At 38.4% G+C, this 21,738-nt stretch overlaps 1 protein-coding gene across 2 annotated transcripts in view; it reads left to right on the forward strand.

Moving 5' to 3' along the window:
- Positions 1-21,738, forward strand: part of megf11 (multiple EGF-like-domains 11) — a 130,894-nt gene that overhangs the window by 95,076 nt on the left and 14,080 nt on the right. For both annotated transcript variants that reach the window (XM_082181861.1, XM_082181862.1), the window contains exons 11-16: positions 627-801; positions 6,383-6,503; positions 7,550-7,713; positions 7,848-7,950; positions 15,513-15,659; positions 18,296-18,430. In XM_082181861.1, coding sequence (XP_082037987.1) covers positions 627-801; positions 6,383-6,503; positions 7,550-7,713; positions 7,848-7,950; positions 15,513-15,659; positions 18,296-18,430 — 845 coding nt within the window. The remainder of the gene's footprint in view (positions 1-626; positions 802-6,382; positions 6,504-7,549; positions 7,714-7,847; positions 7,951-15,512; positions 15,660-18,295; positions 18,431-21,738) is intronic.

Genomic DNA, 21,738 nt, shown 5'->3' on the forward strand with positions numbered 1-21,738 from the left:
TCAACAGAAGAAAGAAGCTCATACAGGTTTGGAACAACTTGAGGGTGAGTAAATGATGACGGAATATTCATTTTTGCATGAACTATCCCTTAACATAACAATTCAGCTACGTTATTTCACACAAACAATGCATCTTTGTTGAGTCTCCTACGGTTAAACAGAACCTTCAGTCCTACACTCATCACTTTTCCAGCCAACTCCTCTCGAGTTAACCTCTGGAGCCATGGGTGAGTAAAGAGCTCCATTTGAGTCCATTTGACTTCATTTGACTTGCAAGTAAAAATTTGAACACCTTTCAACAGTAGCATAGCACTTGCTCTTAATCGCGACCTGTGCTTCATTCATTATTTCTTAGCCTCGTTCCTGGCTAATGCAATGTTAATGCCTGGTATGGGTAGATTAAGCCCTGAGACACCGGGGCTCATTACTACATGAAGGAGAGAAAGGACATCCCATTTATCTGAGTGGAGCTCCCAGACACAAGGATGGATGAACTCAATGGTTTTAGTTTTCAGATTTGGCTCCCTTGTTCTGGAAACCAAAGTGTTTCTGTTTAGATGCCATATACACAGCGTGTCTTTAGGCATATTTGTACCTAAATGTCTATTTGTCTTTCTCTTTTTCAGCTGCCACCCCCTGACAGGTGAATGCTCATGTACAGCAGGATGGACGGGTCTATACTGCAATGAGACCTGTCCCCCGGGTTACTATGGAGAAGGATGTAGTGTGCCCTGCCAGTGTGCTAATGGAGCAGACTGCCACGGTCTCACTGGGGCCTGTGTCTGTGCCCCAGGCTACACAGTGAGTCCATGTTTATCATTTATCATTGTCTACACTCATTAAACACTAGTAAATCTTGCCATGCTGAAATATTGTCACATGAAATTGACTGCTGAGCATTGACGATTACAGCTGCTAATGTTTTGAATTAAAGGATGGTATTTTTTCAATTTCCATTCCTATACATCTGACATTAACATCACTCAAACCCCTCATTAGTAAAGTAAACACCAATATGTCTTGGACAATGGCTATAGACCGCCTACCAACCTGTCAATCAACCACTGCACTAAATAAAAGGATTTTAATTGTTGATTACATATGGCTTCAAATGAAAATACCCGTCTGATCTGATTCTTTTTGTAAAACAGATATATTTTTGTATATATATGATTAATTAATCTCAGTAAAGCCCCCCCCCCCCCCCCCAATGAGAATCCTGAACAAAACATCAATTTGTTAAGTTAAAATTAAACATTTGTGTTTAAACATTTTATTTTATTTTATGTTGCGCTTTTAAAACTATGCAGTAACGTGCAGTTTATATTCCCAAAAATCAGTGACCCTCTCATCAAAATCAGATCACAAGTGGTCACAGGATACACATTTGGGACACAGGTGCAAACAGCAATGTGTCTTGGCTCACCACTTGTGATATACCAAGTCTAAATAGGGCCATAGATATGACATATGAAGGTGGCAAAATTCATAATTACATAATAAAGGTTTATGATTGTGGATTTTAAGTGAAAATTGGAAGCACCTTTCAGAGAACATTTCTAGTCAGCACTTTCCTTGATCTTTCTTTGAAAAGTTTTTGTGCCTTCATACTTAAAGCAGAAGTGTCAGCGAATACAGTTTATTGCTTTGAAAATGATCTCTATAGTGGTCTCTCTCTCTCACACACACACACACACAAACACATCACCTCCTGCTGGGAACAAGGTGAGAGTCTCTAAGATCAGTAATGCTACTTTCACAATGCTCGTGTCTTATTAATCAGCAGGGTTACACTTAACACAAAGACCTTGTCAAACTCAGAAAGAAGCGTTAGATACATGGACTCCAAAATAGAGTGGGATTTCTAGACAAGATTTTATATGACATAAATAACTAAATGTTTTGTTATCCAGTTGGTCGCACAAGGCACAAAATCTGCCCGGCTCTGTGCTCTCTGATGAACAAAGGTGTTCATGAAAGATCAAAGCAATAAGATGCAAGGAAAGAGCATGAGAAAAACAGATAGAGAGACATGATCATGTGAGTGATCTGAATTTATTTTACAGAGATGTTAAAATAGATGGATGGCTCATTTCATTACTGAATGTGTCATAGTATTTTTTATAGTAAACTTGTAAAATGTTTTTTACATACTGTCTTAAAAAATTACATTGTTTGAAAATATTTATTTATAAAGAAATTCTGGGTATGTGAATTTGTGTGTGGCCCATTGGTAGTGTATATAGGAAATGGTAAATATATATATATATATATATATATATATATATATATATATATATATAGATATATAGATATATAGATATATATATATATAGATAGATAGATAGATAGATAGATAGTGTATATCTACTTAAAGTACAGTTCAATGTATATTTCAAGTATAAAAATGTATACCTAAATAGGAACATTGTAGTAAACTTAAAGTGCACAAATAATATATAAATAGTAAACTATAAGTATAATGTTAACTCACTTAAAGAAAACGTGCAAGTATACTTGCAGTATAAAACTACTAAACAAGTAGTTTACTGATAGTACACTTCAAATTGAACTTTCATAAACTAAAAAAATCTTCACTTGTAGTATAGTTGCAGTAGAAACAAAACTACTCAGTTTACTATTGTAAACTACTTAGTTTACCATTGCTACACTTAAAGTATACTTAAAAGTATAAAGTATACCTTTATATACTAAAAAATGGTCCAATTTAGTCCCTAGAAGTATTGAAATAGTACACTTACAAGTATGCTACGAGTACATTGATATTAATATACTTACTACATAAAGTATACTTAAAATATACTTGAACTTTACATAATTATACTTAAAATTACCTTGAAGTATGCTTATTTTTTAATTGTAATACTATTTCACAATATTACTGCTTTACTGTAAATGCAGCCTTAGTGAGCATAAGAGACTTTCAAAAACATTTTAAAAAGTCCTGCAGACCCCAAACTTTGAAATGGTAGCTATAGTTATTTTTTTTTTAGCTTGCATTGTTGGTAGCTACATTTTCAGTAGGTTCATTTTATGTTTTAAGTATATAGCATATAGCATGGAAAGCTACAGTTTCAAGTATAGTCCCCACCACTGAACTGATTTCACTCTGGCTGCATTCAGAAATAATGAAAATGTTGCAAAGCAGGTAAAATAAAGACAGTGCCGCAGGTAAAGACTGGAACGGTGGGGATGATTAAGAAAAACTCAGTACCAGAGGCTATAGCCAACTCCTGCCTTGGCCTGTTGCTGTGTCCTGTGGCAGAGCTACTACAGCGATTTGAACTAGCAGGCGGAGGCACAGACTGTATCTTCATTTTCACCACCTGCTCTTTGTGTTAGATTTGAGGGGCCTGCTGCCAGTTCTATTAAACACTGCTCGAGGAGCTTTGGCCAAGGCGTCTGACCGGGATGCAATGGAATTGGGAAACAATACACTATTTCCAGGCCAGCTGTTCCATTTGGACCTATAGAACAGCAGAGGTTAACAATTTGACTGCAGTCTGGTTGAAAATAAGAGGTAATGGCCACCAAAACTCTTTTTCATAGAGTTCTGAGAGAGTGATATTTATAGGGGTGGGAAAGGAACATATATCCTTGTGCTGCTGGTACTGCAGAGAATGGAGGTGGGTAAACGAGGGAACAAATGTGCTGGTAGTGCTACGATGAAAGCACACATGCCACGTTCATGTGTGCTTTCATGGCACTTCACTTGAATGCATAGATGCAATGGTATGATTTTTAATGCTTAAAATAATAGATACTAAAAAAAATAGGGGGCCTAATTACACAGAAAAAAATTACAAATAAAAAAATAGGACAATTCCAACTTTGCCAGGGCAATCAGGAGCTTCTGAATCAGATTTGTATGAATGACCTCTAGTGAAGCTTTTGCTATTTAGTTTTTTTGTCTAATTTATTTTATATTATATTAGATTCAGGGAGTGGTGGCTGCGGTACTAAAGCACACAACAAAGGAGATATATTCAAGGAGACTTTTAATATAATAATCCAAACAATAAACAGAAATATTAACAAAGAGAGAAACATACCACAAACTCACTGACGTAAAACAAAGCTAGAGAGAGAACAGACAGAAACTGAGGGCTTAAATATATGAGGGCAAACAGAGCTGATGAGATAATGAATGACACACCTGAACTGAACTAACACAATCAATTAGAAACCATAAACAAACAGGGAGAGGACGGAGGAGAACTAAACCAATGAAATGACTATAGAGAATAACAAGTAAATTTAAACATGAAAAAAAAAAAGTGACATAAAACACAAACATGTTCAAAAACAAACATAAAACGTGACTATTATATTATATTTTATTATGTATTATATTATATTATATTTTGTCATGTTGTTATCCAGCATGATTTGAGAATTGTTCAAAAAGTATCTGCATAAGTTGGAGATGATTGTAATAAAGTGAGCGAGCGAGATAAACGATGACTGATTGACAGAGAGGGGAGAAACAAAACCTATATAGAGAGAGTGGCATATCTTATCTGCGTCAAAAAGTATCTTTGTAAGTAGGCTATGTATATTTATATATCCTAAAAAAGATAATTTTTTCATATAACAAATTGAATCCCAGACTTTTGGACCCCACTGAATATGAAAATGTACCAATCAAAGTTTGAAGACATTTCTAGCTCTTTGAATGTACTACTGATCTATGCTAATAGATATGCATACAGTATGTCCTGCTTTAGCCTGCTTTTAGAGGAGTTTAGTCACCCAGTTGAATAAGTGCTCTCGGTCCTGTGTCAGTGTAATCTGGAGCATTCATGGGTCTCAATAAATCCCTGTGGTCATTTGTGAGCCAGAGACTCTTTTACCTCCAACCCATTCACCAGTAAATTGCAGGTCTGCTGAAAAGTCGAACAAACTAACTTTCTCGCCCCATATTCGGCTGCCTGCACCGATAGTTTTAAGTCTTTTTCCGCTGAACAGAACTGCCATTGTTAGCAGTCTGCTTGCTGTCACTTTTGAACGGAACAAAGATAACTGCACGTAGATTGATGAAAAATTAATCCACAGATGTAAGCTTTTCATGTGGGGAGTGGATGGACGAGCAAAGCAGATGGAGAGGTAGAATATTTGAAATGGGGAATACAATGGGGGAATGTGGGAGAGAGAGAGAACGAAAAAAGAGAGAGCATACAAGAAAGAAAAGAGTGGGAGTAAGAGAAAATATTGGAGATGATTGTATCAAAGTGAGCGAGCGAGATAAATGATGACTGATTGAAAGAAAGGGGAGAAACAAAACATATATAGAGAGAGCGAGAGTCAGTCCCTCTTGGAGCCCATGACGCCCTGTGGCATATCTTATATTGCCTTCCTCTTAGACCTAGTTCCAGATGATAATGAGAGAGCGGGTCCTTTGCTGCTCAATCCCCGGCACCGGGGAGACGGAGGCAGGAGGCGCACGGCACACTGCCATTACCCCACTAATTGGGAGTCTAAATCATTTTGTCAGCTGTCAGTCAGAGCCAGGGATGAGGCAAGAAGACACCGGTGATGACCGACGCTGGGATACAGGCGACTCCCCTGCTGAGCCTGGTAAAGCGCAGAGATTGTGCTGGTGTTGTTTGGCTGGGGAACAGGGTTTAAGAACACAGTGTCTGTCAGTCATCAGCAATGGTTTTCTGGGGGATGGATGGAGGTGCCGAGGGCCAGGGGCTGTCAGCTCATTAATGCAGCTAGGGAAAGCGGTCCTTTAGGACTGAGGTCTGTGTGATAGCAACAAGGACACAAGCTACACACGGACTTAAGGTTTTCTGCTGTGCAAATGTGCTCTCTACCTTTCTACTCACTTGAAACTGCATCTAACTCACATGCTGCCTTGTTGTAGAGAATGTTTTGCAGGAAATTTCCTGTTGGAAGTTTTACGGAATCCTCAGATGGGATTTAGAGTCACACTTCACAACACATTTCTCTAGTTACAGTGTTAAGTTACATGAGTACAGAATAATTCTAAGAACTAAAATCTTACCTTTTCTGAGAGAAATGTATGCCTGCCTGAGCAAAACTCACTGATGTGATGCTAGGGTGTTAGTGGTTGCCAGGGCATTGCTATGTATGTAGTCGTTGAAATCTTTTGGGTGGTTTTGCACATTTGTATCCATTTGTAGGTTGTTTTGGGTGGTTGCCAAGGCATTGTTAGGGGTTTGCTAAGGTGGGTGCCACGCAATTTGGGGCGTCATACATGTGCGGGACAAGTTAAGACATGTATGAGCAATAGTGATTATTTGAAAATGTAATATGGACATTATAATGTACTTTATTTATTTGTATAAATGTATATTTAGTGTGTAGTTCAACAACTCTGCAGTGTGTTTTTCAGGGAGATGACTGTTCCCAAACCTGCCCACCGGGACTATACGGTACTAACTGCACTTCCACCTGCCACTGCCACAACCAGGCGTCCTGCTTACCAATCGATGGCTCCTGCATCTGTAAAGAAGGTACGGCATAATGTGCTCTCCTCCTTCTTTTATTCTTATTCCCTCATTTCTCTTATAGAAATGAATAGTGAAATGAACCATGCAAGATTGTGGGTTTACATCCAACCTGAAAACAAGACTAGAGATTGACCTGTTCAAATAAATCCATATGCAATCAAATAGTAAGGAACATTTTTTATATTTACAATTGATTATTCTAGGACTAATTAATCATTTTCCAATTCCCTCTAAAACAGACGCCAATGTTTAGAGAATTAACCCTGTCTATAAATTGAAATTCGGCATGCCTAGCAAGCCCATTATACTCCATACACTTTCTGGACATCACACATCAGACACTCCCAAAAAATAGTATATAATGTACCCATCCGTTCTCCATATATCCATCTCTGTCATTATGAAAAAAACTGGTGTTTCAGTATCAAAGGATCCAAAGTCCCTCCAGGTCACTTTCAAAGGATGCATAACAACTTAGCACTTACATACACATATGGCCTTTTTAGGCTGTAAAAGCATAAAAAATGTGGTGTGAATCCACAAGAGCCCTGTGAGCATTCAGCGTTTGGCTGACCGCAGCTAACCGTACCTGCGGGACGGCCCTCAGTTGTTGCATAAACATGGACTTGTCCGGAAAGGCTTACCAAAAGAATATTCGCTCAGGTCCCTTCAGTTTAGGAGGAAGCTCATTAGAGACAGTACCTTTAAAATCCTCACCCCATTCATAATGCAGAACCCCAGTGTGCTACACAACTTCTCTGCCTATCTCACTCTGCTCTTATGTTGACCTCAAACCATGCATATATTCCACTCATTGACTGCTTTGCAGTGTGAGCCGAGGGAGACAAGAATCCTCTGGCTTCTGACAACATGTGACCTCAGTTCCCCTTCTTCCCGCTCTATTAATTGAACTCTGTTATAAACCAGAGAAGGTTTATTTGGATAGAACTCACAAAGAGAATGTCTGTTTTAACAAATAAACAAGTGAAGAAACCAATGGTTGAGTTGACAAATAAATTAACAAATGTCTGTACCGTTTCTCTTTATAGGTTGGCAGGGTGTCGACTGCTCAATCCTGTGCTCCAGCGGGACTTGGGGTTTGAGCTGTAACCGGACTTGTTTGTGTGCCAATGGTGCGGCTTGTGACCCAATCGGTGGCTCCTGTACCTGTTCTTCGGGCTGGAGAGGGGAACGCTGCCAGCTGTCCTGCCCTGTGAGTATCTTCCTGGGACTGGTTCCATTGTCTCTCTGCCAGAGGCTGGCAAGACTGGCCGTTTGATTTATAAATATTTGTCATGACAGGGCAATTTAAGCTTGGCAAGATGGTTTGTGTGTGTGGTTAAACAGGATGGCACATACGGGCTGGAGTGTCGCGAGCGTTGTGACTGTAACCACGCTGATGGATGTGATCCTGTGAGTGGATTCTGTCGCTGTCTGCCAGGATGGACAGGTGAGTGTGAGACCAGTGACATGATCACATTGACATGTTAAAATAGGCTTTTATGACGCAACATAAATGCTAGTGTGAATTGCTCACCCTTTGTTGAAAAAAGGCTTGATGCAATTTAAACGCACATTGATGGGCACATAGGACACATTACATTTATTAAAAGTGACTTTCACGTTGTTACAAAAAAACCTGAATCATTACTGCAGACATGAGCTGTAATGTTAATGGCTATTCGCGATGGATAAAATACATTTCTGTATGTAATTATGTTGAAAATATAAAATAATAACGTATATGCCTATCTGGGATTATTGGCAACAGAAATCTTGCTCGGAGGGACGTGCTTGGAAATATTTCATAGCAAGCAATATTTAGCCAACGAATTGTTTAAATTAAGTTACTAACAAAAACAATATTATCTAACACATAACATATTGGCGTAGAATACGTGGGAGATGCGGGGGACGTGTCCCCCTCACTTTTAATAAAATGTAAACTCTTCCCCATGCTTTTTTGGGGCAAGTGTATTGTTCATGTTTCCATGGGCCGATGTGAATAAATCTAGACTTAAATTCAAATTGACAGACAAAGTGAATTAAGTTGTGTGCACATACCTTAAAAAAATCCATTCAGAATGAGTACATTTGACATTTGCAGTAGGCTTATGTAGATTGATATTTATTTAAATAAATAACCATTTACATGCTGAGAAAGTTTGCTCATTTGCTCATTGTAATCAGATGGCGAGGTGGTTTCACTTGTTATGATGCATGAGCAATTCTTTATTAATAGCAAAGTTTGAATGGCGTCGTAAACTGTGGTATAATGTATCAGTGTTGATGCGCATCGTCTAACATAAGCTGGGCTTAGTTGCGCCTGTTGTAGTTTTAGTTGGTGAAACAGGTGTATATATTTATTGGAACGTTGGATGTAGCTAAGCCCAGCGTAGAGCTTACACCCAACATTTTTACATCCAGCTGGTACAACCGGCCCCTAATGGTTAGAGAGTCAGACTAACCCGAAGGTTGCGGGTTTGATTCTCAGTACCGGCACGAAATGGCTGAGATGCCGTTGAGCAAGGCACCCAACCCACAATCGCTCCCCGGGCTGCACACTGCTCCGAGTGTGTGTCCACAGTTTGCGGTGTGTGTGTGTGTGTGTGTGTGTGTGTGTGTGTTCACTACTCCTAATGTAGGATGGGATAGGTTCTTGGATGGGTTCAATGCAGAGGACAAATGCTGAGTATGGGTTACCATACTTGGCTTTCACATGTCACTTATTACTTATTTGACCAAAATATGGGTTGAAACGTAATGTAAATACTTTAGTTTATAGCTACACTTTGAGGTTTGGGTTTTGTTCCATGTAGATTAATTACCTCCATTTGGAGGTAAATGTGACCCCTCTCTTTATGTAAATTAGATTTCATGGTCATTTTCAACATGATCAAGTACTAAATATCAGTAGCCTATTTTATATATCATGGCTGTTCTTATAGGAAATACTTAAAATGTGGCTACCCAGAAATGACTTTACTTTCGGAAAAGAGTTGCAGTTGTTGCGCTGCACAAACACAGTCGGTGTGAAAGCACAATGAGAGCCTGCTGTTACAGTTACGCTACAGCGCTCTCTTCACAAGCTGTGTGAAACAGACAAGTCATACTACTGCTACTCATTATAAGTCATCCAGCAAAAAAATTAAGATATTGAGATTTCTCAAGATACCACAGTATGTCTTCATGAGGCAAATATAATATATAATATATATAATTTCCCCCCAGAAACATCTGCTATAGTTTATTGCTATAATCAGGGGTTTATTGTTATGATCACCAACATTTTGGGGGACAGGGACACGTTTACTTACTGGAGTAGGATTTTTATTCATCTCTGGTAAGATAAGTGTGTTCATTAATTATTAGTTGTTAATAAGGGTGCAATGGATCGCTGTTGAACCGTGATCCATATGGACCAAGCCCCACGGTTCGGCACGCATGTGATTCGCGGTTTAACTGCTAGGTTTAACCATCATAGAGTGAAGGTTTTTCAGTTGGACGTGTTTTTTCAAACGATTTTAAACGCGAAAGAAGAGGCGAAAATCGGGACTCGCAAGCTGTTATCTGTGTGCACAGCCGCACGCAGAGAGAGAGAGAGAGGCGCATTTCAGACAATGCTGGAACACCAAATTGTTTCCTCTTTCGCGTTTACTTGTGTTAAACGGACACATACACACACAACTATGTCAAAATACCCATCTCGACAATTATTCTCTCAGTTATTTCATAAGTGAACAGTTAAAAAAGAAAACGGATGTGTGTCAGTATATTCGGTCCGTGCATTCGGTCTTAAAGTGACAGCAGCCTAATATTCCTGCTGTTGTCTGTGTCATTAATGTTAATATAAAATAAAAAATACAGCTTGAACCTGTACTTAATTTATATAGTGAACAAACAGTGTTATAGTGAGGAGAGCAGTCAGGAAGAAAGTGATGACGACAGCTTGTAGGATAAGTATGCTGCATAATAAAGCATAAGTACCAAGCAGCATCTCCAGGTGCTCCCTTAAAAACCAGACCCAAAGAGTTATGTGCACCCCTGGTCATAATAATGGCTTTTCCAATAAATATTACAGTATTAATCTATGTAATCTTTTAAAGTAAACAAGAAATAATCAAATCAATGTTGTCTGTCTTTTTAATCAGGAAAGTATTAATCTTTAAACTGCCTTCATCCAGGGGGAAATGCATGATATTTTTTTCAATAATTATGAAAACATATGAAATCTCATTTTATTTCAATAGCAAAGCAATAGCACATTTTTATGTCAGCTCCTGTTAATGTTGTATATTTAAATTAAACTAATTCTATGCTTTATATATATATATATATATATATATAATTAATCTGCCTGCAGGCTGTGTCCTGTGATAACATCTTTTGGAGGCATGATGGTCCTGAACAACATACACACACACACACGTGTGTGTGTGTGTGTGTGTGTGTGTGTGTGTGTGTGTGTGTGTGTGTGTGTGTGTGTTGTTCAGATTATTCTGCACAGGACCATCATGCCTCCAAAAGATGTTATCATAGGACACAGCCTGCAGGCAGATTAATATGAAATCTCTCAAAGCATGAAGTATTTATAATAACTGTTGCTGAACATGTAACCTAATTAGATTGCACTGATCCAGAATGAAGCTGTCGTTCTGTGGCTTGCTTATACGGCTTTCACACTGCGCCTACACCTTCTGTTGCAGTGGTCTCAGCACTGTGTGTCCAATATCACAGAAGGGCTGTGTTTTTCAAGTTCTTCAGCATTACAGTAGCATGTGAGCATGTTATACAACAAGAGAAACGGAAACGGTTGAATTGGTAGATGTGGCTTTGCCTGCAGGCCTTCCAAAACTCTCTCCGTTCAGGTCTCCAAATTCTGGCCATGTGGACTGGGAAATGATGTGGCTTTCATTATCTGCTAGAAAGAGCTAGCTACGCAGAAATCTCATGCTCTGTATCCTGCCCAGGTCTCCGCCATCTGCCAGGCCTAATGGAGTCACCAGGGTGCAAATAGGCCTCCGAGACGTCGAGCATCTGAACACAGAGACTATGCAGAGCAGTGATTTATGGAAGCTATCGAGAGAGACAGAGCTAGACACACAGGTCTAAGACTTTAAGAGAGAGAGAGCTACACATGAGATGGAGAGTGAGCAAGAAATTGCAACAGAACACAGGATAAGGAATCTCACATGGAGTCATAAATGAGTTTTTGAGGCTGTTCATTTAAATAGGTCCAATCATCAAATTGTACTTGCTTTTTGAAATATGAGTTTGTACTGTAAAGTCTTTAACTGTATCTCTCAAAACTTCCTCCCCAGTCTCAAACAACCATTTATTGAAATTGCAGAGCAATATATATTTTTATTCTTAAATAAATATTTAATATTTAATTGAGATTTTTTTGTGTGTGTTAGTTTATATATATATATATATATATATATATATATATATATATAGGCTATATTTAAATATAATAAAATATTAAATAAAACATTTTAAGCTTCTCTCTGCTGTGAAATATTTGATTGGCTAAATATTATTCTTGTTTAGAGTAAAACTTGCAAGATATAGTCATGTTTAACTTGTTCTTTTGATTTGGTTATTTTCATTAAATCGTCAATAAGAATGATCCATTAAAATGATTGTTACAAATCCTTAACCATTAATCACAAACTGGAAAGGTCATGAAAATTATAATCACAAATTCATTTACAATAAGTTACAGCAGCAAAAAAAAAAAAAAAAAAATCCTTCCTGTTTAATTAAGAACCAGAAAGAGGGTAACAATGGTTGTGAAAAGAAGAAGAAAAAACGCATTATAATATTATATATAAATAAATTAAATACATTTATCAATTTTTTTTTATTAATTATGAAGCAGTAAGGTGAGGAAGGAAAGAGAATGGCTTGAAGAGCAGTAGTTGGAAGATGCAAAGGAAAAGAATGGCTACAGAACAGAGGAGTAAAATATAAAGATACGCCCAAGGACAGACAAGCTGAGAGCTGTGTTTTTTCAAAAGAGAGAAAGAGAAGGATGTGAGACTGGAATTAAATGGTCACTTTCAATAAAACTGTGCGTGTGTCTAATGGTAGGAGGAAGAGACAGAGACAAAATAACCAGGAGAGAGATGTTCAATCTCTCGTTGAGATCCCCCAATGTGGACGTGCAATATTAGCAGCTCCAGGGGCTCTAGACTGAAGGATCGTATAACACAGAGTGTCCTGCAGAAACCCTCGCATTACGTGTGCAGGCATGTGCGCTCGTGTGTCCACTTAACATGTAAAGTGCGGTGGAAAGTGATGGTGTATGATGGTACTTGCTCTTCGCTCATTAATTTGGCTGCTGGTCCCCCTGGCATTTCTCTGCTAGAAAAGTCTCATATGCAGACAGTCACTTCTCCTCTTTCTTCTCCATCGCTCTGCTCAAAAGCCCCTCTTTTTGTCACTATTAGGCTTTCAGGGCACTCTTCTATTCTCATTCATTGCTGACAATAAAGAAAGTGCAGGACTATTTTCCGCCCAGCCCAGCAGAAGCTCAAACAGGCTCACCCCTGCTTTGATGTGCGGTGGCTGGGCTTGTCTTAATCGCACATCCCTGTTGCCCCCCATCCGGACACCTCTCTGTTCTGCCACAGAGGTGGAGCACTTATGATGCCTGTCCCTGAAGTTTAGACCTGGTCTAATTCAAAGACCTGGGACTAATTCCATTTTAATGGGCCGTGCCACTCGCTCGGAAAAGTCTCTGTCAAAGAAAATTGCAAATGAGGTTCCTGAGCTGCAGCTTGAAAGGATGTGTGTGAGAATATGTGTGTGCACATCATTTCTCCCTTCCATGCCATCTTGCTTATGGAGTGTGAAATGTATAGATGCTAATTTATTTAAGTTGTATTATTAAAGAAGTAAGCCACTTGAGGCTGAGCATTAATTACACTGATTTTATTAAAGGTAAATGGTGTACTTAGGCATAACCGTGGTCAAATTATTGTAGTGCATTGCCACGAGTGCTGATTGCTTTTATAATGGCAACGGCAACACCATTGTTTATTAAATATATCTATACATAGTTAGGAATATTAATAGTCACAAAATAAACAATAGTTTTGCCAATTGACCCTTCACAGAAAGTGGTTGAAATTAATGGAATGTTATGAACTGATATTAATTTTGACATCAATTGTAATGTGATTAAAACTGCAAATCAGTCTTTATCGACACTACAACGACCTGAATAAATATACAAATTCAATGCATATTCATAAAGAGATTCATATAGATATATTCTGTGTATACAGAATAAACCGTTATATTATCTGTAATATGAATCTAATTATTGAAGATCAGTGTGCTCTATTATATATTTTGTCATATACAGTATTTATATTTTATAAATTTGTATTCTTTATTATTATTATCATACAGTTTCATAGTAAGTATTTAGCTTTTTTTCTACTATGGCAGCTCTGTGGTAAGCTTGTTTGTGAGAGTGTGTGTCCATGTGCCTTGTTATTTTCCTGTGTTGTAACCCCAATATGACCAGATAATGTCATTACATTACAACACTTTGAAACAATATAGTAGGTCTCTTCTTTATATATTTGTGCGTGTGTACTTGAGCGTGTCCCCAGTGGAACTCTATACACAAACCAGCTGAAAGAGAATGGGAGAGGAGGCTCAACCACTCGAGGGACTTGGCCCTGTTAATGAACACTCTACACTGGCAGGGAGGCCCAGTCTGATCAAAAATACATACAGAGCACAGCACAGAGCGGGCCAGTGCTGCGGCCAAGAGATGCCTGAACCTACACACACCCCAAGCTTTTGAAACCAGGACTTTGCTCTCAGAGAAGACTGCTTGGTGCTCCGTTGCTGTCCCAATGTAATATGTTATACTAGCTTACTATAAAAGCGGTGGCCTTAAAGGAGCTGTATGTAAGAAATGTATTTCAATTAATCATAAAATGGCCCTGATATGTCACTAGACATTAAGAAATCATGTTCATTTCAAATACTTATATCACTGACAACAGTAGTCTGGCCAGGATATTGTCATTTAAAAAGTGAAGTTGCAGCCCTCAACTGATGTTGATGTTGTCATCTTGTGTTTTGGCCTGAAGCGCCACCCTCCATCTATCTACCAATCACAAAGTCAGTAGTGTTTCGGCATCCGGGTTGCCAGCTCTGCTCTAGTTACCACACCTGCAGCTACAAACGTTCCTGCTGGATCCTGCAGCCTATCTGGCAACCTCGAGTCAGGGGGGAGGGGGAGGGGATACACCGCTCTACAGTAATTTGAAAGTGATTGCAGTACCAGTTTTGGCCACAATCTTACATATGGCTCCTTTAAAGGGATACTTCACCGTTTTTTCATATTAAACTATGTTATTCCCTTAACTAAAACGAGTTGATACACACCTCTCTCGTCTCAGTGCGTGCACTAAATCGCTCTGTCTTGCGGCGAAACTTTGTTAGCACTTAGCTTAGTCCAGTTCATTCAATATGGGCCAAGCAGAGAAGCTACCAAACATCTCCACGTTTTCCCTATTTAAATACAGTTACTCGCGTAGTGTAACTCGACCTAGGACGGTGACACAAAACAAAACGTTGCGCTTTTCTAAGCGTGTAAAATGGATAACTATATTGTATGGCGGAATACCATAGCAAGTGCTTGGAAGCACTTCGACTTCGGCGCAGTAATATCTTCACTCGTGAAAAATCCTCTCACCGGCCCCCGCTCCCTCTAGTGAAGATATTACTGCGCCGAAGTCGAAGTGCTTCCAAGCACTTGCTATGGTATTCCATAGTTTAATATGAAAAAACGGTGAAGTAACCCTTTAAGGTTCAGGCATTCCCCCCTCATACATGACTCTTTTTCAAGCAAGCATCTGATTTATTTTGTTTTTGTTTATTTCACTTGTCTGCATCCAATCCCCACTTCTGTTTTCTGCCTCGATAGAAAATAGGGAAGCACATTGAGAACAAGCAGCGATACTTCCCTCATTCTTTTAACAGGCATCCACTGTGACAGCATCTGCCCTCAAGGCTTCTGGGGGCCTAACTGCTCCATGACCTGCTCGTGCCAGAACGGAGGCTCCTGCTCTCCTGAAGACGGAACCTGCGTGTGCGCTCCTGGCTACCGAGGGACTTCCTGCAAGAGAAGTAAGCTTCTTCTCAACTTCCTTTCTCCTTCCTGTCACCTTCTCAAAGCTTGTCGCACAAGTGTTTGATTCGAACACACTTCAAACAAGACTATAAACAACTGGTGGGAATCAGATGGGGGGTCACGACTGTTACATCCAGACGGTGACCCTCTGGGAGTGGAGTGGGGACAGTTGAAGAGGGAAGCACTTAGGGAAGAGTCATGAACAAATCTTTAATCACAGACATCTTAATCACTTCAGCCCTGGATCGCTGTAGAGATGCAGTGTCCATGTGGGGCTCTCATCAGCCTCTCCATGAGGAGGAGTGTTTACTCAGCCTCTCATGGGTCTTCTTCCTAAGACACTGTCTCGCTCTTGCTGTCTCTCTTTACCACACTGTGCCCTCAACAGATAAGGCGACTGATTGCTGGTCATTTTCAAAGATCGAAAACAAAATACTACAACAGTTAGTCTGTATGGCAGGAAGCAGGTGGATTTCACAAAGGTTACTATCTATCTGTCCATCCATCCATCCATTCAATCTGTTTTTGTTTTTTTTTATATATTTAAAATAAAATGAATAAACACATCTAAAAAGTTCATTACCTTAGTGCGTCTGGGTGGAACTAATGCTTTAAGCAGTATATAATTTATCATTTATTTCTCTTGATTTTGTTGAAGAATGATCTGGGAATGTTTCATGAGATTCACCCAGTAAGGAGTTGTGAGTGCAGGTGTGTGTGTGTGTGCGTGCGTGTTCAAAGATTACAGAGTAAAGGGAAAGGGAATGTGATTAATCTTCACCACACTGTTCGTTGTTGTACAATTATCTTAATTACAAAAGCCCACCACCCATGGTGGAAAGGTCAGCACACACTACTCCTGCATTACACAAAGCTACAGCAATTAAAGCAAATCAAGACTCTAATGAAGAAAAATGACCCACTGGAGCTCCCGTCTCGGACAGAGCTGAGTGACAGAGACAGACTGAGCCCTCATGCTCTGTGAAACAATGAGCCGGACCGTGAGGCCGACAAAACCCCCTCATTATTTCTGCTTATATTAGTTGTACAGGTGACAGTGTCTTCTTGATTTGGGGTTAAACAATAGTACCTGGAGGAATGTTTCAAATCTTAGTTGGCCATAGATGATAATATTATTGTAATGGTTAAATGAAGTGCTCAATTATATTTATATACACTACGCATCCAAAATAAAAGTTTGTGTTTACATAATAAATGTGTGTGTACTGTGTATAATTATTTTGTACATATAAATACACACACATGCATGTATTTATTTAAGAAATATTTGCATGTATATACTGTATATATTTACATATAATTTATATTATATGTAATATAAATAACACATTTTTCTTAAATATATACATGCAAGTGTGTGTATTTATATATACAGAATAATTATACACAGTACACACACATTTATTATGTAAACACAAACTTTTATTTTGGATGCGATAAATCACGATTAATCTTTTGACAGCCCTAATTTTAATACATCTCAAATGTATTACTTTGATGTCAATCATTACGCCAGTCTCAAGTAACATTTATTATTATTATCAATGTTGAGCACAGCTGTGCTGCTTAATATTTATATGAAAACCATGATATGTTTCTCAAAATTATTTGATGAATAGAAAGTTAAAAAATATTTATTTAAAATAGAAATCTTTTGTAACATTATAAATGTCTTTGTTGTCACTTTTATTAATTGAATGCATCCTTGCTGCTAAATAAAAGTAGTCTCTTTAAAAAAAATCCTAGTTCTGTCATGAAACTCTTTATGGCGGAGGCTGATGGGTCCTTAACGCAACCTGATGACATTAACAGTGTTAACTACTTGGCACAAGCTGATTGGTCATGTTGCATCTGCAGCCAATGAGCTTGCTGCTCACAACATTTAAATGGCTGGTTAGCATTTACTATAGCAGTTTGCAGCGCACTTCAGAGTTCCTCCGAAACCCTCCATCTTCCCAAGCTCCACCTGTATATTTACGGTATATACAGTAGTCAACATTTGAAGTGGATCAAAAAAGTTCATCAAAGTTGTCCTAAGACAAGAATGGGTATTGTTCAAAATTCATGTATAATGAATTTTTTCATCCACTCCAAATGTTGACTGCTATATATGCTATTTGTTCAGCATTAGTATGTCTTACATACTCACAGCAATAATCTACATGAAGAGCAATAATCAACAGCAGCAGCGTAGCAGATAAAGCAGATCTGTTCCTCCAAGACTAAATACATTAACATTGTCATATCCATTACAATGCTAAAAATCTCCAGAGAGTTGCAATGATAGAAATAATAATAGTCATACTGACCTGACTCCAAACTTTTACGGCATAATAATATTTTTTTTACTGGGTAACGAGACAAAAATGTTGATAATTCTAATGGTTATATGAATGTGCTTTGTGCAATGCACGGTGCCATTTTTTTTTTTACAGTTTTTTTGCCTGTATGTCCTTCTATATGATAATACGAATTTGTATTCATATTTTCCATTTGTGTCTAATCACTATTTTGTCTTTCTTTGCCTTCCCACTAAATCTTTCCTTCCATATGTCTGTCATCCTTTCTGTGTTGTGTCTCTCCTTCGCTTCCTGTCCTTTGCCTGTGACAGTTTGCCCTCCTGGTTTCTATGGGCACCGCTGCAGCCAGTCATGCCCTCAGTGTGTGCACAGCACAGGGCCATGCCACCACATCACGGGTCACTGTGAGTGCCTGGCCGGCTTCTTCGGCTCACTTTGCAACCAAGGCAAGTAGCTCTCATTGCTTTCCCTCAGTTTCTCTGCTTTCTCTCTTTATTTTCCTCTCTTCCTCACCCATAGACCCCCTCAGATCCTTGGAGGCTAGTTCTGCTTGCAGAGAGGAACGAGAGAGAAGTATTGTCACTTCTCTGTCTGACTACCTTTACTATAATTACAGTATCGTTCAAATGGAAACACACTATAACTGAATCAATACACCAAGGCATCCATTTCTCATGATAATGTGCCAGAAATACACAGTTTCTGCAAAACTGTTGACACATTATTGTTGCTTCCACACGATTTACAGTTCTGGTGGATTTTTTGCACATCTCTCAGGGGCCAATGTGGGTGTGTTTCCGGCCAGTTGACGGAACTGTCACTTACAATAATAATTATGTCTTGAAAACGTTTTTGTGTATTGAACAGTGTTGTAGCAAATTCTGCTGTTTTAAACTTGTCACCAAGGTAACATTATCTAGTTGGCTGACATGGATTAATATACTTTTTTATTTAGATTGTCATTAAAACATCTAATTAGAGCAATTTGTTTTGCAGCAAAAAAAAGAAAATCTTTAATGATATATTTAAAAACGTATATAAAAATACATTGCTTAAAATCATTTATTATCATCAGTGAGATTTATGTGATTTTTTTCACATTTTGAAAAAGCATAATTGAAAACCATATAAGCAGGTAACACTTCTTGAGACAATTTACACTAACTGTAATGACATCACACCAAAGGTCTTTCCTATTAGTTGCTACTTCCTCTGCTGATGAACCACAGTGAACCAGAATCAATTATGTAGATAAAATAGTGCGGCACAATTGTGTACCTTTAAGGAAGTTGTGCTTAGTTTAAGTAGACACTACCAAAAATGTATTGTTTACATGTATTTTGATTGGTATGTAAAGATGGTCTTGTGGTTCTTTCTAGGATTATATACATAACTGTTACCTGTCACCTAAAACGAGCTGTGCTCGACCCACAGGGCACTTTGTGTGTGTGTGTGCGTGTGTGTGTGCATATGTGTGTACGTGCGCTGCCATTGGCAACATGCCCATCCGCAGAACGCCACGCTGACTCTGCGCCTCCGCCGTACTGAAAATAATTGGCATTATCACTGACACTCTGACAAATAACCTTCAGAGGAAATCTGAATATTGCTGAGCTCATTCTTCTGAGCGAGACACGAACACTGAAGAGTCAGGTCAATATCATCGGTTTCTGTTTTTGTTGAGCTCCTGTGGAAAACAAGAGACAGTGTAGAAACAATCATTTGTTAATTTCCACTAATATACTTCATGCTTCAAGATTTACGTCTAGGAGGCCTATAATACCTGGAGAGAGCCATCCATTAACATTCTTATTCATCACAATGGCAGTTACGCTGCTTTGGCATAAACCTAAAAAGTTTGAAATCCACCATCTTTGACTAGTGGCAAAACATCTACTGTAATATATTGATATATCTGCAATGTTGCTTGCAAAACAAATTTATTTAATCAGAAAGCATGTCACGTTTTGAATGGCTGTCAATGGAAAAAGATGCAATGAAATGTAGTTACAACTTTTTTAGCTCTTGAATCAAGCTCTTGATTTACTTTTCCAAGGGATCATTTCTCTACTGAAGTTTTCACTTTTGTCGAAGTTAGTTAAATTAAGCTTCTCGCTGTCCTCGTACACTAAAATAGCACTGTAAATATTGACTCCATGTTGACTGTTATATAGACATAGTTACGGGTTTGTGAGTTAAGTTTCAGGTCAATGAGGCAGATTTCCAACTCAAACTAATAAACCACCCCACAGCACCCAACTGAGACATCCAGATGAAATATAGATAGACCATCTCATAATAATTAACCAGTCTTTTCATGAATTAAGGAAAGGCTGCATGAATATATAGAATTCACTTTCATTGCTTTCAGGGCTGTCTCGTGAATAAATATTTAATATGTTAAAGCAGAAGAAGGAGAAGGTTCGAGAAAAGGCTTGTTTTAATTTGTCCAGATCATAATTACTGGAAGAAAGGCAGGCCTCGGGGGAAATCGTGGCTAGCCCACATACCTACTTTTTTGTAGTTTGGTCTATGTCGGCGTCCTCGTATGTCTTGAGCCCACGTTCACCCGTCTCAAAGCGAGCTAATGAACTTCGGCTAGTCACAGTTGGAATGAAACGGAGCCCGTGACATGAGGGGGCCACTAGCTAATAAGAGGAAGCTTTGAGTTAGTTGAAAGAGTTTCCACAAAATGAGAAGAGTGTGGAAATATAATTATTAAAAGCCAGTGGCTCAAAGATTTAGCTTCAGCTTTACCTCGATGGACAATTCATCTGATTGGAACATCTGATTCCATTGTGTGGAAGCTGAAGACGTGTATGTTGTCTTTGACAAAGGAGGAAAAAGCAGGTATCTCATTGTATGTACCTTGCTGTGAACTCACCGAAACAAGGGAGAGGGGTACAAAACATGATGGGCTTAAAACTCAACTGAAATTTATAATGGAAGCAAGTGTCAAGAGTGTGGTGAAATATTCGTTTTATTAAAAATGTACACAAGCTCTATTTTTAATTTTGTAGTACATCAGTCGACCCTATTGACGGCGCCGAGTGAAGCTGGCAAAGACGGATAATTGGACAGTGTGACAGAAGCACATGTTTGAAGGGTGATCGAGCTTTGAAGTGCACGCAGACACACGACTTACAATCACTACTTCACTTGTCACTCTGGTTTATCATCAGTTACTACTCATGCAGCACTATTATAGCATGACATCTGTGATCTATGAAAAGTTTTAAATGGGGAATTGCAAGATGTTACAGTAAAGTTTAAATTTCAGAAAACTATAGTATTTCAGTACACTAAACAATTAACCTAAATTCTTCTAAATTACTTATATTCAAGTCAAAAATATTGCATAACCACTGGATCAACTGTTTAAAAGTTTGTGGTCTGTAAGATTTTGTTTTTAAATGAATTAATACTTTACTATTCAGCAAGGATGCATTAAATTGATCAAGTGACACTAGAGACATTTATAATGTTACAAAAGATTTCCATTTCAAATTAATCCTGTTATTTTTCTATTTCTATATAAGAATATATATAAGAATGTTATGTTTTTCATGTTTCCACATACCTATTCAGCAGAACCGTTTTCAACAATATTTCTTGAGCTCCAAATCAGTTCATTAGAATTATTTCTGAAGGATCATGTGAATGAAGACAAAATAAAATCATCTTTGTCATCCCGTGAATAAAATAATTTGTTATTATATTTCCCAATATTACTGTTTTTACTGTATTTTTAATC

Source organism: Leuciscus leuciscus (assembly GCF_965113295.1).
Source record: "Leuciscus leuciscus genome assembly, chromosome: 10".
NCBI lineage: Eukaryota > Metazoa > Chordata > Actinopteri > Cypriniformes > Leuciscidae > Leuciscus > Leuciscus leuciscus.